At 46.1% G+C, this 15689-nt stretch overlaps 1 protein-coding gene across 1 annotated transcript; it reads right to left on the reverse strand.

Annotated features, from left to right (window-relative positions):
* Positions 1-1940: 1940 nt before the first annotated feature.
* On the reverse strand, positions 1941-10967 carry LOC147975611 (uncharacterized). The gene is made up of 3 exons (XM_087520503.1): positions 10849-10967; positions 2506-2776; positions 1941-2339 (listed from the first exon to the last, which is right to left on the reverse strand). The coding sequence occupies exons 1-3, from the start codon at positions 10965-10967 to the stop codon at positions 1941-1943; spliced, it is 789 nt and encodes a 262-aa protein (XP_087376629.1).
* Positions 10968-15689: the final 4722 nt, after the last annotated feature.

Raw genomic sequence — 15689 nt, forward strand, 5'->3', positions numbered from 1 at the left:
GGCGAAGGGTGGAGGGAAGGGGACCTGTCTCCTGGTTGAAAAAGGAAAGAAAGTGAGGGGTGTTGGGGGGCAACGCAAATGAGAATGAGCAGGTCTAGATTTCCTCTGCTCATATAGGAAAATGTCAACGAGGAGATACAAATTGGGACAAATGCAGACATGTTGCCTAATTGTTTGCTGCTCTCGGCAACCACATCTGCCTCACCACTTTATGCCTCTGCTGCCCCTACGCCCATATTGCTATCGTTAATGTAAAATCACATGAAGCATTAAGCAATGCCACCTAATGTCACTATAAGTAATGGTCTAGTGCCGTCGATAAATTGAAGCAATGCCACCACCATTTTATGAAGTGATTCCATATTTCTTTATTTCCCATGAATTGTGTTTGTGCAGTTACACTAAAATCTCACACCGCTAACATTGCTTCATCCCAGTGGAACTGCACAAATTTGATTGCACATTGACTGACCATGTGCTACTCTCATGACAGTAATACTAATGCTATTGTTCTGCATGTTAATCTAGTGGCAGTGTTGATGTGATGTGATGCTACTTACTTAAGGGCACTTTCATACTATCAATGTAGTGCCAATTATAACACAATAGATGATGCTATTAATCATACACCACTGCAAATATCTGTCACTGTTTAAATAACCGTATTTCGTATTTGCGCAAACATGGATGTATGTCTCCATATCGTTTCTATCTGCGCAATAAAAAGTACACACCTCAGTTTTAGTACAACTGCATAAAATGAGATGGATATTCCTAGCTGCCGTCCTCTAACAACTAGTGTTCTAGGTATTCGTACATTGGTAGTAACTAGGTAGAATGACCAACGCAATCTAAAAGAAGCTGATTCATATGTTTTACTTCCTGATTGCAGTGTAGGGACGAGCGAAAACAACTGCATCTTAGCCTGGAATGCACTTTCTACCAGTTCATCCATGGACTGAGGACTAGCTGGCACGGCTGCACGGAGGTTTTGGGGATAGGTGCTCGTGTAATAGGCATTGTGGTTTGCTTATTTCTGCAAATAGTGGTGCTTAAATTTAGTGGAATGCACAAGAATTTCTGCTGGTCAGTACACTACATGGTTTAGTTCAACATTCCAGGTGAGAACACAATTCTAATTGGTTATTCAGGAATGAGAGAACCTAACCCTAGATGGTGGCAACTAGAAAAAACCAGAGTGAACTCCAGGAAATTTAAGCCTGCTGGGAGGCCCTTTGCTCAGAGAAGCCTTGCTTGATTTTTCCTGATTTGTAAACCTTCTCACAACTTTGTCTTTTGCTGTGAACTATTATATGTTTGTTATGTTCTATGAATCATTGAGATGTATAAAATTTCTTAACTTATGCTTTTCAAGTTTTTTATGAAGCCAAGTTTAATGTGAGTGTTCCACATGAACGCTGGACTAGTGTGTGAATGTTTGGAATTTACATTGTGGCCTCAGTTAACTGCATGAACCACTGTGACAAGATATGTAGTTGCTTATATGTTAGACAACAGATTATTGCTTGTTAGCTGGTCGATAGCCTAGTGTTGAAGTGAGCTGAGCCAATGTGCCATGTTTTGCACAACTGCTTACAAGCACCAACAGTGTTTACAAGTACTTATGTATACGTTGGCGCATAGTTCTTGAAAGAGTACTTGATTTCATCAAACACACACTAATCGTATGATAAACCGTGACAACTTATGTCTTACCATGCCATATTCATGAAAAAACTAGTGAGAACGCATCTTTTTCGGCAACAATTATGATGGTTCTCACATGATTCACGGGAACACAAAAGTAGCAGCAGTTCCCATAGATGGATTCAAACAGACTACTAGCCCCAAAGGGCTCGATAATAGGCAAGGTTCGGATAATTATACACAATCTAAACTACTATTAAACAATAGATGGGGCAACTATTTCATGCCTCGATCTAATTTGGGTTGGACACAAGACGGACCTTTCCATGAACATCATCGAGGACGTCCGGCAGCAGCTCAATCCTGTGAACCTTCATGAAGATAACCTTGTGGCCTTGCCACTCATAAACTTGTTTGTGGAGGCATGCCATGTCATCTTCCTGCGTAAGCTTGACAAGAACAGTATGCCCCACAAATGAAGGAGTAGCTTTGAACTTCTTGTGCTTCAGTACACCCGGGACAACACGCCTGACAACAGTGTGGCTGGAGTACAACTCGACATCGGTATAAGCGCAAATGAAATCCAAGATCCAACAACCTAAGAACTCTGTTTTCCCAGTGCGTATATTTAGGTCATCCGCCTCATAGCGAGTGACATGTACAACCACACAATCCTTGTCTGCATGAGGGCTCTAATTGAAACAAAAACAAATTCGGAATTACTTTCCAGTATAAGAAACACAAGTTATTTAAACCACTATGTATAGCATGGCATCAAAGCTAATAGAATTTTGCATTATTCATCACCACATACTTAGATGAAAAACCACAATCGAGATCGGCAAAGAGGAAAATCACCTTGGGCATCTCAGCGGGGGGGGGGGGGGCGGGCACATCCTCGAAGGGGGAAAACTGCTCCTGCAGGCCCACGGGGGCTGTAACCTCAAACGGGGCGTTGACTATCTCAGTAGTGGCCGCGAGCGTATCTGGGGTCGGCTCGGTGGCTGCCTCCATCTTATTGGAGCTCTCTGTCTCGTGCGGATCAGCCTCCCGTGCCTGGTCCAACATCGATAGATCTTTGCTCGGTTCTCCTTGGTCCACCATGAAATTGACGAATACTAGGAGACCACTGAAAGGAAGACATAATCACAATGACAATGAAACAAAAAATAGAGTGAGGACCGGTTACTGCTTTGCAGAAGTTCTTTTTTCCCTGAACGAAAATATACCAACACCACAGATCCGCTTACCTCCCCTTCGTTGGAAGAGAAGAATTGTGGCAGATGCGAGTGTTGGCTTTCTTGAAGACGGTGAGGGAGAAGGGGATTCGGCGAAGAGTGAAATGATGGTTGCTTCATCCGTCAAACTTAGACTGCGGGGAGGTGGGGTTTTGTGATACAACGACTGGTTACTGCTGCGCTATGACCGGGATGACTCTCCTCCTGCATACTGCCTTCTAATTTGGTGGATGGCATGCATGCTGCATGGCTCGCATGTCTGTGAACAAAAGTAAAATTACATTCAGTAGAGGGAGACGTTTCGATGACCTAGGAGGAGCCAGAAGTTGTAGTGTATCCACTGTACTAGTAGTAATTGTTTTCCTGGGTAGCTGTATAGTGTCTCCACTGTACTAGTAGTAATTGTTCCTTTGGGCCCAAGACAAAATAGCCCATCCACTCTAGTAAATAATAAAATCAATTCAAAAGCCCATATATTTACTTAATTAGAGGCGCTACTCACAGCCAGCACACCGCCCCCAAAAAAACCTGAGTGCTCTTCTTCCTCCTCACTCCAACCCACCTCACGTCAGCTCGCTCCACTCGTACCCCCAACTTCCTCACCTCACTCCTATAGAAAACCCCAGCTCCCCTTCTTCCTCACAACTATAGAAAAACCCTAGCTCCCCTTCTTCTTCACTCGCACTACAACTAGGCTCGTCATTCGTTACTCTGCTCAAATCCGTGAGCACAACGCGACGCCCTCGAGGAAAATGGAGTCGGCTGACCCCAGCGCCAAGAAGATGAGGCTCCCGCCAGCGGCGACGCCTGTTGTAGATCCCGCACCCGGCAGCGCGGGGAGAAGCGGCGACCCCCCACTGGATCCCAGGAACCCGTAGAATCTTGGGTGGACCGCATCAGCGATCTCCTGGACGTCGTCCTTGGGGAGATCATCTCGCTTCTCCCGACCAAGGATTGCTGCCGCACCCAAGTCCTCTCACTTCAGTGGCACCCTCTATGGCGCGCCGTGCCCTTTAATCTCGATTGTCGTTAGCTATCTCTCTTCAATGATTTTGAAATCCCTAGAGCCATCATCTCCTCCCACGAGGGCTCCATTCAAAGCATCTGCATCCCGTCATGCTACCTGAGCAAGCATACCATGCCCTGCAGGTGGACGCCTGGGTGAAATCCCCTGAATTCACAGAATTACAGCTGCTTGAGTTCTACTATTCCCCTGGAAATCACCTACCAGATACCGAACGCCATGTACTTGTGCCCTTAGCACCGATGTCCATCTCGCGAATTTCCTCCTCTCTCCACAGTGCCACCTTTGCGGTGTGCTACCTACCAGACAATCTGGTACTAAACCTTCGACTCCCATTTCTCAAGAAACTTTCACTTGTGCGGGTTCGTATATAAGAGGCCTCATTGCACAACATCATCCACTCCAGTTCCCCTGCCCTGGAGTGCTTGGTGCTTGCTTTCACAGTTAGAATCGGTTGTCTCCAAATAAAGTCGCCTAACCTTGTAAGAATTGGAATTTCTTTTGACAGAAGGCAACTCATCATCCAAGATTCCCCTTCACTTAAAGGTTGATCCTTGATTCTAGTTATTCACCGTCACAAATAATCGTCCTCTCTACGCCTAAACTGGAGACCTTGGGTGTAATACATGATCTCTGTGCTCATTTCAAGATGGTGTTTGGCTCCACAGTTCTTCAGGTACTTTATATTATCATCTACACTTGTAATCATAAGCTGCATTTTAAATTTCTGCGCATAAGTTATATATCAACTTGGAGTAAACATTTTGTACTAATATTATGTTCTATGCTCAATGAAGAGTTTCCCCATGGATAGCCTATCAATGGAGCTAGATTCTGTCAAGATCTTATATATCCAAATGAATAGTTTTGATCTGAACAAGATTATTGGCTTGCTGCAATGCTTTCCATGTCTGGAGAAGTTGTATATGAAGGTGATAATTTCGCACACATTGGAAGCTCGCATATAGTGTACTAGAATTAACCGTTCAACTATTGCTCTTTCGACACTCTTTTTTAGATATTAGCTATTTTCAATCTTCATGTCTATTTAGGCAACAGGACGGGGTAAGAAAGTTATAACCAATCGGTGGATTCGTAAGCATCGGGATTTTCTCACTTCGCATGACATTCGATTGAAGACAATAACGCTATAATGATATGTAGCCAACCATGCAAACACTAGATTTTCACATTCTTCCTGCTGAATGCAAGGTTACTATTGTCCATCAGGCTTAAGTTTATCAGCAGCATGGTTTTGACGGATGGGTATGTACAAGAGCAAAAAAAAGGAGTTTCGGGTGGACAAAAGAGCTTCTGAACATGTCGGCCTTGTATTTGCAACATATTGTGGTCATAATCCAGTAAATTTTATGACCCAGGATGTTCATTCTATGGACCCGACCGATCCATTTGACTATGACTGCCGAAATCAGTGTTGGAATTAGATGTTGTTGCCCTTTTCAACCTGGGTTTTGTCCATACCTGATGAACAATTCACCCTCATGCTTTTGTATAGTTTGTAAGCTGGAGTTAGATGTTCTTGCCCTTTTCAACTCGGCTATGATGTAGTGTGGAACCCTATACGGCCGATCTTTCACGAAAGGAGCGGATCCTGCGAGGAACACGAAGAACACGAGGGAAATCACGAGGGGAAACACGAGAAAATCACTAAACCAACAAGAAATAGTCACACATATGCTAGATCCTCGAGTACATAAGAGATCACACGATCCACGGTCAACTAGGGACAATACAAAGGTAGCCGGTCTTCTCCGTGAGGAGGTCTTGATGTTCTTCTCTGCAAGGAGGTCTTTAATCGAAAGGGATCTTCTCCGAAGAGGGGTCGCGGTCTCTCTCGTGGAGTAGATCCGATGTGGATGAGCAATGCTCTATCTCTAATATGAGCTAAGCCAATGCTAACCCTATCTAGAAGGAATAGGAGGTCTATTTATAGTCTTAGTGTAAAAGGGGACGAAGTGGGGGTACATGGGCTGCGGCCCAACACATGGCAGCACACAGGTGTCAGACGTCCGAGAGTCACTGGTCGTCCAGAGGCTCGCGAGGGTCCGGACGTCTGGTGCCTGTTGGACGTTCGTAGATTCGGCTCGTTGGGTCTTCGGTCGGACGTTCGGTCGGCGTCGGACATCCGGGCGTCGGTCAGCGTCGGACATCCGGGCGTCGGTCCTCCGTAGAGCTTCGGTAGTCCGTAGTTTTGTCTTGAGTGTGGAAGTCCCGGTCGTCCGGAGAGGGCCGGACATCCGGAGACTGGAGGTCGTCGGACGTCCAGGGGTTCGTCGGTCGTCCGGAGCCTAGAGGTCGTCGGACGTCCGGGGTTTGTCGGTCGTCCGGAGCCTGGGAACTTTGAGGAGTTGTTCTTCTTGTCCAATGGGCTTGGCATCCTCACCGTCTTGTTCGTTGAGTGCAGTTGGTCTGTGGCTCTCCTCCAAGCACCTGATCACACATAGGGTTTCCACTTGAGGTAGTAGCCAATTCTCATGCATGGAAGGTGGTAGTTTGGAGAGGAGTGAGTTCACCTTATCTTCGATAGCCTTCGCTCGGGCTCTTGTCATTGGTCGAAGTGGTGTCATAGGAGACGTAGGTAGGTCCATGGAGATGACCTTGGGATGCTCCGCATCATCTCCCCTCCCTTGGGGAAGATCCGACCTTGGATCAAAATCTTCATCACCATGGTAGGGCGAGAGGTCCTTGACATTGAAGATGTCGCTCACATTGTACTTATCACGCGGGAGGTCGATCTTGTAAGCTTTGTTGTTGTAGCGGGCAAGCACCTTGAAAGGTCCATCCACTCGAGGTAGAAGCTTGGACTTGCGTTCGTTGGGGAAGCGGTCTTTGCAAAGGTGTAGCCACACAAGATCGTCAATGTCGAATACCATGGGTTGCTTGTTGATGTTGAGCTTGGTCGCAAGACGTTGTAATTGGCGCTCGATGGTGTGCCTTGTATCTTCATGCACCTTCTTGAGATCGTTCACACATGCACTTGCGTCCAAATTGATGCGCTCTTGTAGTGGTAGAGGAAGAATGTCCAATGGGGACAATCGGTTGAATCCGTAGACGAGCTCGAAAGTGGACTTGCCGGTTGTTGAGTGTCTTGCTCGGTCGTAGGCGAACTCGGCGATAGGTAGACACTCCTCCCACTCCTTGATGTTCTTCTTGATGAGTACGCAAAGTAGAGCGGAGAGTGTGCGGTTGGTCACCTCCGTTTGGTCATCGGTTTGTGGATGATACACCATGGAGAAGAGTAGCTTGATTCTGAGCTTGGCGCATAGGTTCTTCCAAAAGTATCTTAGGAACTTGATGTCGCGGTCTGAGACGATCGTCTTTGGCACTCCATGTAGACACAATATTTCCCTACATAAGAGATTGGCAACATGAAATGTGCCATCTTAGAGAAACGGTCCACAACGACAAATACTGAATCCTTTCCATTTCTAGCCCTAGGCAATCCAAGTACAAAATCCATGCTAATATCTTCCCATGGTTGATATGGAATTGGGAGAGGAATATAAAGTCCATGGGATTGACCTTTAGACTTAGCTTTGCGACATGTAGAGCATCGGTTGGTGAAGTGGTTGACGTCGCGAAACATCTTGGGCCAAAAATAGTTCTTGGAGAGTGTAGCAAAAGTCTTGTCACATCCTAAATGTCCCATTAGTCCTCCTCCATGAGATTCATGCAAAAGTAATGAACAAAGAGAAGACTCAGGGATGCAAAGCTTGTTAGCTCTCATAATATATCCTTCTTTGATGTAATAGCGTTCCCAAGAGGTGTGCGTCAAACACTTGGCATAAGGAGTAGCAAAAGTAGGATCATGGTCATAAAAGTCTTTTATGTGCTCAAAGCCAATGACATCCAATTCAAGTTGAGTAAAAAGCATGCATATGCGAGAAAGAGAGTCCGCCACAACGTTTTCCTTACCTTTGATGTACTTGATGACATAAGGAAAAGACTCAATAAATTCACTGCATTTAGCATGATGCTTGTTCAACTTGGTGTGACCCTTAAGGTACTTGAGTGTTTCATGATCGGTATGAATGATGAATTCATGAGGGCGAAGATAGTGTTCCCATTCGTGCAACACTCGCACTAGAGCATATAGCTCTTTGTCATAGATGGGGTAATTGAGTTGCGCTCCGGAAAGTTTCTCACTAAAGTAAGCTATGGGGCGCTTCTCTTGCGTTAACACACCTCCTATGCCATTACCACTAGCATCGCAATGAATTTCAAAGGGTTGTCAAAGTTGAGCATGAGTAAGAAAATTCTTAAGCTCATTGAAAGCGGTATCTTGGGATGGTCCCCAAATAAAAGGCGCATTTTTCTTGATCAAGGCATGCAAAGGAGAAGCAATGGTGCTAAAAAATTTCACAAAGCAATGATAGAAACTCGCAAGGCCAAGAAAGCTACGACTTGTTGCAAATTGGTTGGTTGGGGCCATGTCTTAATAGCATTGATCTTGGACTCATCTACATGAACACCCTTAGAAGATACAACAAAACCCAAGAAAACGAGCTTATCAACGCCAAAAAGGCACTTTCCCATGTTAGCATAGATATGCTCGTTCCGAAGAGTTTGTAAAACGGTTCGAACATGGGTGACATGATCTTGAAGAGATTTGCTATAAACAAGGATATCATCGAAGTAGACCACAACAAACACACCAATGTAAGGGTGAAAGACATGATTCATAAGACGCATAAAAGTACCTGGTGCTTCCGATAGACCCATAGGCATGACTAACCACTTATACAACCCAAACTTGGTTTTGAAAGCGGTTTTCCATTCGTCACCCTCTTGTATGCGGATTTGATAGTAACCACTTTTAAGATCAATCTTGGAGAATATAGTGGCACCACTAAGTTCATCAAGAATATCATCAAGGTGTGGAATGGGATACCTATAGCGAACGGTGATAGCATTGATAGGTCTACAATCGGAGCACATGCGAAAGCTACCGTCTCGTTTTGGCACAAGAATAACCGGGACGGCACAAGGACTCAAACTTTCACGCACATGTCCATGGTCTATGAGATGCTGTACTTGCCTTTGTATTTATTTGGTTTCTTAGGGGTTGACGCGGTAGGGAGCTTTGTTCGGAAGAGGTGCTCCGGGGATGAGGTCGATGCGGTGCTCGATGCCTCGTAGTGGAGGTAGTCCCGGAGGTAGCTCGTCGGGGAAAATATCTTAAAATTCCTGCAAAAGCAAAGACAACAGTAAAGGTAGAGCGTGGGTGGTGTTAGCTTGTGTTGCATTGTCCTTGCACAAAAGGACGTAGTGTAGGACACTAGATGGGTTCTCACACACTCCTCTTATCTCGCTTTTGGTGGCAAATAGGACTAAGTTTTTCTTGTCACTCATCGTGGAGGCACTCGATTTGGGCTTGTGGCGCTCACTCTCTTTTTGGTGGCTCGCTCTCTCACTATTCTCTCCATGATTGGTGGCTTGCTTCTCAGCGATCACTTGGCTTGGAGACATGGGGTGAAGTACGTATTCCTTTCCCTTCATCTTGAAGAATTAGTGGTTCGTTCGGCCATTGTGGATGACACCTCTATCAAATTGCCATGGGCGTCCAAGAAGAAGGTGGCAAACGGCCATTGGAACAACGTCGCACTCCAAAGTGTCTTCGTAGGCACCAATTTTGAAGGAGACTTGTACTCGCTGCTCGACTTGGATAGTGCTGGAGTTGCTAAGCCATTGCACTTTGTAGGGATGTGGGTGCTTTGTCTTGGGCAATTAGAGCTTGGAGCAAAGTTCTTCACTTGCGAGGTTATGACAAATCCCTCCATCGATGATGACCTTGATGGATCTTCCATTGATGCCGGCCTTGGTATGAAAGATGTGGCATCGTTGGTCTTCTTCTTTGTGATGTTGAAGAGTCAAGACCTTGGAGACAACTAGCGCGGGAGTTGAATCTTCATCGCAAAAGACTTGTTCCTCGTCATCGTTCACTTGCCGGTGTATGTCCACTTGCTCAAGGGATTCCATTTCTTCTTCACTCATTGAGTCATAAGTGCCATCATCGTTGAGGAACATGGTCCGCTTGTTGGTGCACTCGTAGGACTTGTGGCCTAGGCCTATGCATGTGAAGCATTTGAAGGAACTCGTCTTGATGGTCTCATCGGTTGGGGTAGATGATGATGAATCTCTCGGCTTGAAGTTGCTCGTTGTAGGATGACTTGGTGTTGACGAAGATTTCTTGGAACTCGACTTGTCAATGCTTGTAGAAGGCTTGGTAGACGGTGTTGGAGTCGTTGGAGCTTGGTTGTTGGAGAAGCCGTGTGACTTGGATGATAACTTGGCATACTTGTAATCGTCTTGCACTTGACATTCCGCTTTCTTAGCTTGATGCACGAGCTTGATGAGGTTCGAGTATGGTTGGAATTTGGCGATCTTCTTGATAGGATGATTGAGTCCATTCAAGAAACGTGCCATTGTTTGCTCATCATCTTCCGTGATGTTTGCTCTTATCATGGCAATCTCCATCTCCTTATAGTACTCTTCAATGCTCTTGGTTCCTTGCTTGAGTAGTTGAAGCTTCTTGAAGAGGTCGCGGTTGTACTAGGTAGGCACGAAGTGTGCTCTCATGACATCCTTCATTTGAGCCCTAGTAGTGATGGGTGGTTCACCTCTTGCCTCGTGGCGCTCGATAACTTGTTCCCACAAAATGTGGACATAGTCTTGGAACTCAAGGGATGCCATCGTGATCTTCTTCTCTTCTTCATAGTTGTGCAAGTGGAAGATTTTGTCAACCTTCAATGCCCATGAACGGTACTCTTCGGGATCGTTGCTTCCATTGAACTTGGGCATGGTGAACTTTAGCTTGCCGTAGCATTGCTCTTCATTGTGTTGGGGTCGAGGATGATGACGCCCATGTTGTTGATGATTGTCAAACGCGTTGTGCTCCTGGCAAGGAGTGTTGTCAACCTCATGTTGCTCTTGTCATGGAGGATTCCCATTGCCGTTACGCTCTTGGTGAACTTGTGGAGGAACTTGTCGAGCTTGATGTCGTCGTTTGTGAGCTTCTTCGCGAAGTGCTTCTTCATGTTCACGAACTTGTCAACCTCGGTTGGCTACGGCTCAACTTGAATCTTGGAGGGCACGTTGCGCCTCAAGTGCTTGAGGTTCACGGAGTTGTTGTTCTTGTTGTTGTGCCTCGGCATCTTGTGCATCTTGGTGTAGACACGCTCGCTCTTCCTCTTCATGTTGGCTTTGTCGTTGCAATTCTCATGCTAGCGCGAAAGCCTCTTGGGTTTGACATTGTCGGTGCTCTTGAGAGTTGGTGTCGCATAGAGGATTGAGGCTTGCTTGACGACCGTTGCACATGGCACGGCGAAGAGTGTTCAATGTCGGTGTACTTGAGCCGGAGAGGGTGAAGTCGGAGTGTCGACTTGAGCGGCTCTGTCTTGATGAGGACGAAGTGGAAGAAGAGTCGTTGAGCAACAAAACGCGAATCTCGTCAATTCGTGCATCGTTCTCTTGCTTGTGATCATCGAGCTTGTGGTCGAAGTAGTCCCTTGTACATTGTTCGGAGAGTCGCAAGTCGGCGGCGAGGTTGTCGATGTGTTCACTCATTGCTTGTTGCTCTTGATGCAAAGCACGTTGTGCACCAAAGAGGTGGCTCTTGGTGACATAGGAGTTCATGTCGACGTCGTGCTCAATGAAGAGTGGGTTGGTAGAAGTACTTGGCCTATCCATCATTCCAAGAGAAAAATGTGAGTGGTAGAAAGAGAAGAATGTATACCAACCGAAGTTGATGGTGGATCGATGATCACTCCAATGTGGACAAGGAAATAGCACAATTGGTACCAATTCTTGTCGGTTTCTCACACCTACACAAGTAAAAGCTTATGGTGGAGCTTGGTTAGGATGGTGGCACAAAATTTGATACAAATGTAAGTGAGCTTCAATAATGTTGGAAAAGATTCGCAAGATAGCAATGCAACAAGTAGACCAAGCAAAATAAGGTACACAGAAACACACACATAAAAAGATAAAGTGGGGTCGTGCAACCAAGGGTGAGCCAAAATGTGGAATCCACAAAAATTCTCTTGTTGCACAACACTAGAGAGACGCTAGCACGATTGCACCATAGGCGGATACAAAGAATTGTGCACAACCTACTAAACAAAAATGTAACGACTTCTATCCCAAGTATGCTCTATGCAAGGTGTTTCTATGATATGATCCAAGATGATCTAGTATGACAATCTTAATGTTGTATGATGCTATGGTTCTTGCTTAAAAGCTCTTTGCTCATCTTTCCCTTTTTCTTAAAAGCTTGTTTGGCTCTTTGTTGTTTGAGCTCTTTTCTCATGCAATGCTTGATGAACCAAGATAGCAATTGTGTACGCAATGACAACCTTGTGACACAAGAGATGATACCTATATATGCACCAATGTTGTACGTATGCTATGGGAAGTATGATCACTAATATGCACAAGTCACGTTGCCGACAATACTCAATGGCTAGTCTCGATGGGTAAGCGACGCAAAAGAGTAAGTCTATGATGGCTACCAAAGTAATGTCAAGAATGATATGTCCAATACCAAGGTGAGGTTACCATTCGTTGGTCCTTGCAAGCAAGAAACGGTTGATGGTGTCAAAATTGTGGCACGAATACCAAGGTGTAGTCGAGGTGGTCGTTGTTGATGACGCGTCCGTGGCAAAGATGAGCGACGATGATGTTGATGTCGAACGATAACTAAATAGCCGAAACACAATAGGACATGGAACCGCAACTCAAATTCTCAAATCTTGAAGTGGCAGCACGTGTCGGAGTGCGAAAAGGGTAAGCAATGGTGGTGGTATGCGGAAGTGGTGATGGTGTATAGCGATGGGAGTGCGTACGCGGAAGTGGGACGGAGGTGGTGACTACAACTGAAAAAATTCAGTTTCGTCAGCTAAGGTCGGATGTCTGGGCTGGGCCGGTCGCCCGATCGTCGGACATCCGGAGGAGGTCGGACGTCCGGGGCCTGGGCGATTTGCGGGCACGGGGATGAACAGCTCGTGGACGGGGTGGATGAGGTGAAAATCATCGAATCCGGGCGATTTCGTGGATGGAAAGGGTGGGGAAAGGGGGAAAAAGCTAGATCCACTCAAGACAAAGCAAATCCACAGATCAAATCCAACAAAATTTCAACACACCAACAAAAAAAATTGGGGGCTATTTTTGTGGGGAATTTTCGAATTAGGGACGAAATCAACAAAACTAGGCTAGAAAGACAACAGGGAGGCTTCGAAATAGTGATCAACGTGGCTCTGATACCAGGATGATGTAGGGTGGAACCCTATACGGCCGATCTTTGACGAAAGGAGCAGATCCCGCGAGAACACGAAGGACACGAGGGAAATCACGAGGGGAAATACGAGAAGAAACACGAGAAAATCACTAAACCAACAGGAAATAGTCACACATATGTTAGATCCTTGAGTACATAAGAGATCACACTATCCACGATCAACTAGGGACGATACGAAGGTAGTCAGTCTTCTCCGTGAGGAGGTCTTGATGTTCTCCTCCACAAGGAGGTCTTGAATCCAAAGGAATCTTCTTCGAAGAGGGGCCGCGGTCTCTCTTGTGGAGTAGATCCGACGTGGATGAGCAATGCTCTATCTCTAATATGAGCTAAACCAATGCTAACCCTAGCTAGAAGGAATAGGAGGTCTATGTATAGTGTTAGTGCAAAGGGGACGAAGTGGGGGTACATGGGTTGCGGCCCAACACATGGCAGCACACAGGCGTCGGACGTTTGGGAGTCACCGGTCGTCCGGAGGCTCGCGAGGCTCCGGATGTCCGGTGTCTGTCGGACGTCCGTAGATTCGGCTCGGGTGGTATTCGGTCGGACGTCTGGGCGTCGGTCGTCCATAGAGCTTCGGAAGTCTGTAGTTTTGGCTCGAGTGTGGAAGTGTCGGTCGTCCGGAGAGGGCCGGACGTCCGGAGCCTGGAGGTCATCGGACGTCCGGGGGTTCGTCGGTCGTCCGGAGCCTGGAGGTCGTTAAACATCTGTGGTTTGTCGGTCCTCTGGAGCCTGGGAAATTCAAGGAGTTCTTCTTCTTGTCCAATGGGCTTGGCGTCCTCACCGTCTTGTCCGTTGAGTGCAGTTGGTCCGTGGCTTTCCTCCAAGCACCTGATCACACATAGGGTTTCCACTTGAGGTAGTAACCAATTCTCATGCATGGAAGGTGGTAGTTCGAAGAGGAGTGAGTTCACCTTATCTTCGATAGCCTTCACTCGGGCTCTTGTCATTGGTCCAAGTGGTGTCGTAGGAGACGTAGGTAGGTCCATGGGGATGACCTTGGGATGCTCCGCATCAGGCTGTGACTGTCATATTTTCTTTGAAACAAGGCAAATGGCTTGCCATTCATTTAATTTAGAGTGAAATATTGTAACAAATCCCAACCAAGGGAAATAACATCACTCTTGCCGACTGCTTGAGCTCACTGTGCATTACAGAAGCCAAGTGATTAGCCCTCACTAGCACCCACAAACTTATTTTGAACTAGCACACCAAATGGGTTGTAAATTTTCATAGTAAAGGCTGCATGACCGTGATAGATTTGGATTCTGACATTTGGGACCCACGAGGAAATAGCCTATCCGGGGAGTGTCGACTTACTTGCTAGTCAACAAACGATTCTGCCTAACAGCCGTTAGATTGACATCCAACATCTGTCGTGTATCTTCTATCTCTTGTCTTCTTCCTCCAGCCGCCCAAACCAAACCACCCCGTCAGCTCTGCCTGCTCCCACCTCCCATGGCTGGCTGCACCTCCTCTGCCCTACCGTACCCTCAAACGTTGGCCAGTCCCTCCCTCTATTCCCCCACACATCCTGTTATTCTCCGGCGACGTCAGCCCCAACACGCACCCGCACTCGAACCAGTCAACCCTCGTACTCCCCTCTGCCTGCGACTGGACCAGCGCAGCTTCCACAGTCCTGTTCATTCCAGTCGAGGCCTTGCTGTGGTCCTCTGCCTTGGTTCACTTTCCGTGCACGGTGCTCCACCCTCTTGCGTTGTCAACGTCGTCAACAACCGAGAGGAACAAGGAGATGACTGTACATGGAGAGGATGACAGTAGGGACCCACCCGCGTCATGGCAGTACACAAGCAAGTGCCTCATTATTTCAAGCCCCAAAAAATGGTTCCTCCTAATGGTTGGACATCTGGGGCTCACGCCATTGTCAACGCAGTCAATAAATGAGAGAATTACACAACGAGCGGCTGAGACCAGGGACCTAGCAGGTCGTGCAGTTGTTATTTACTTTTTTTAAGGAACAAGCAGTTGTCATTTATACTAGTTTTAGCAACAAATCAAGGTAACAATGAGGTTGTGGCCCTTCTAGCCAGGGTTTTATTTATGTTTACCACATCATGAGCCCAGTTGTGTTTTTTTTCTTGCTAAAATGGCTAGCCCAGTTCTATTTTTTTAAAGAAATACCCAAACGAGGCCTACTTACTTTATCAGCCCTGCTGGGCTGCAAATCTTTGAAGACGAGGAGAGTTTCATTCGGTTTACCCAGAAATGGGTTGTACATTTTTAAAACACATCAAATCGGGAATTAGTTTCAAATTTTTTTAATTACAAGATTTTAAATTCCATTGATTTTCATGCGTGGACAATTATTTGGATTATATATATAAATTATTTTTCAAAATATTTGAATGTGACTCGATATTTCGGGATTAAAAACAGTTGACCGCATCGAAATATGCAAAATTTCATATAATTTTTAACCGTGGCCACATATGGGGTGTACTGCTAA

The sequence above is a fragment of the Triticum urartu genome, chromosome 4A, assembly GCF_056163025.1.
Source record: "Triticum urartu cultivar PI428250 chromosome 4A, HENAU_Tu73, whole genome shotgun sequence".
Classification (NCBI taxonomy): Eukaryota; Viridiplantae; Streptophyta; class Magnoliopsida; order Poales; family Poaceae; genus Triticum; species Triticum urartu.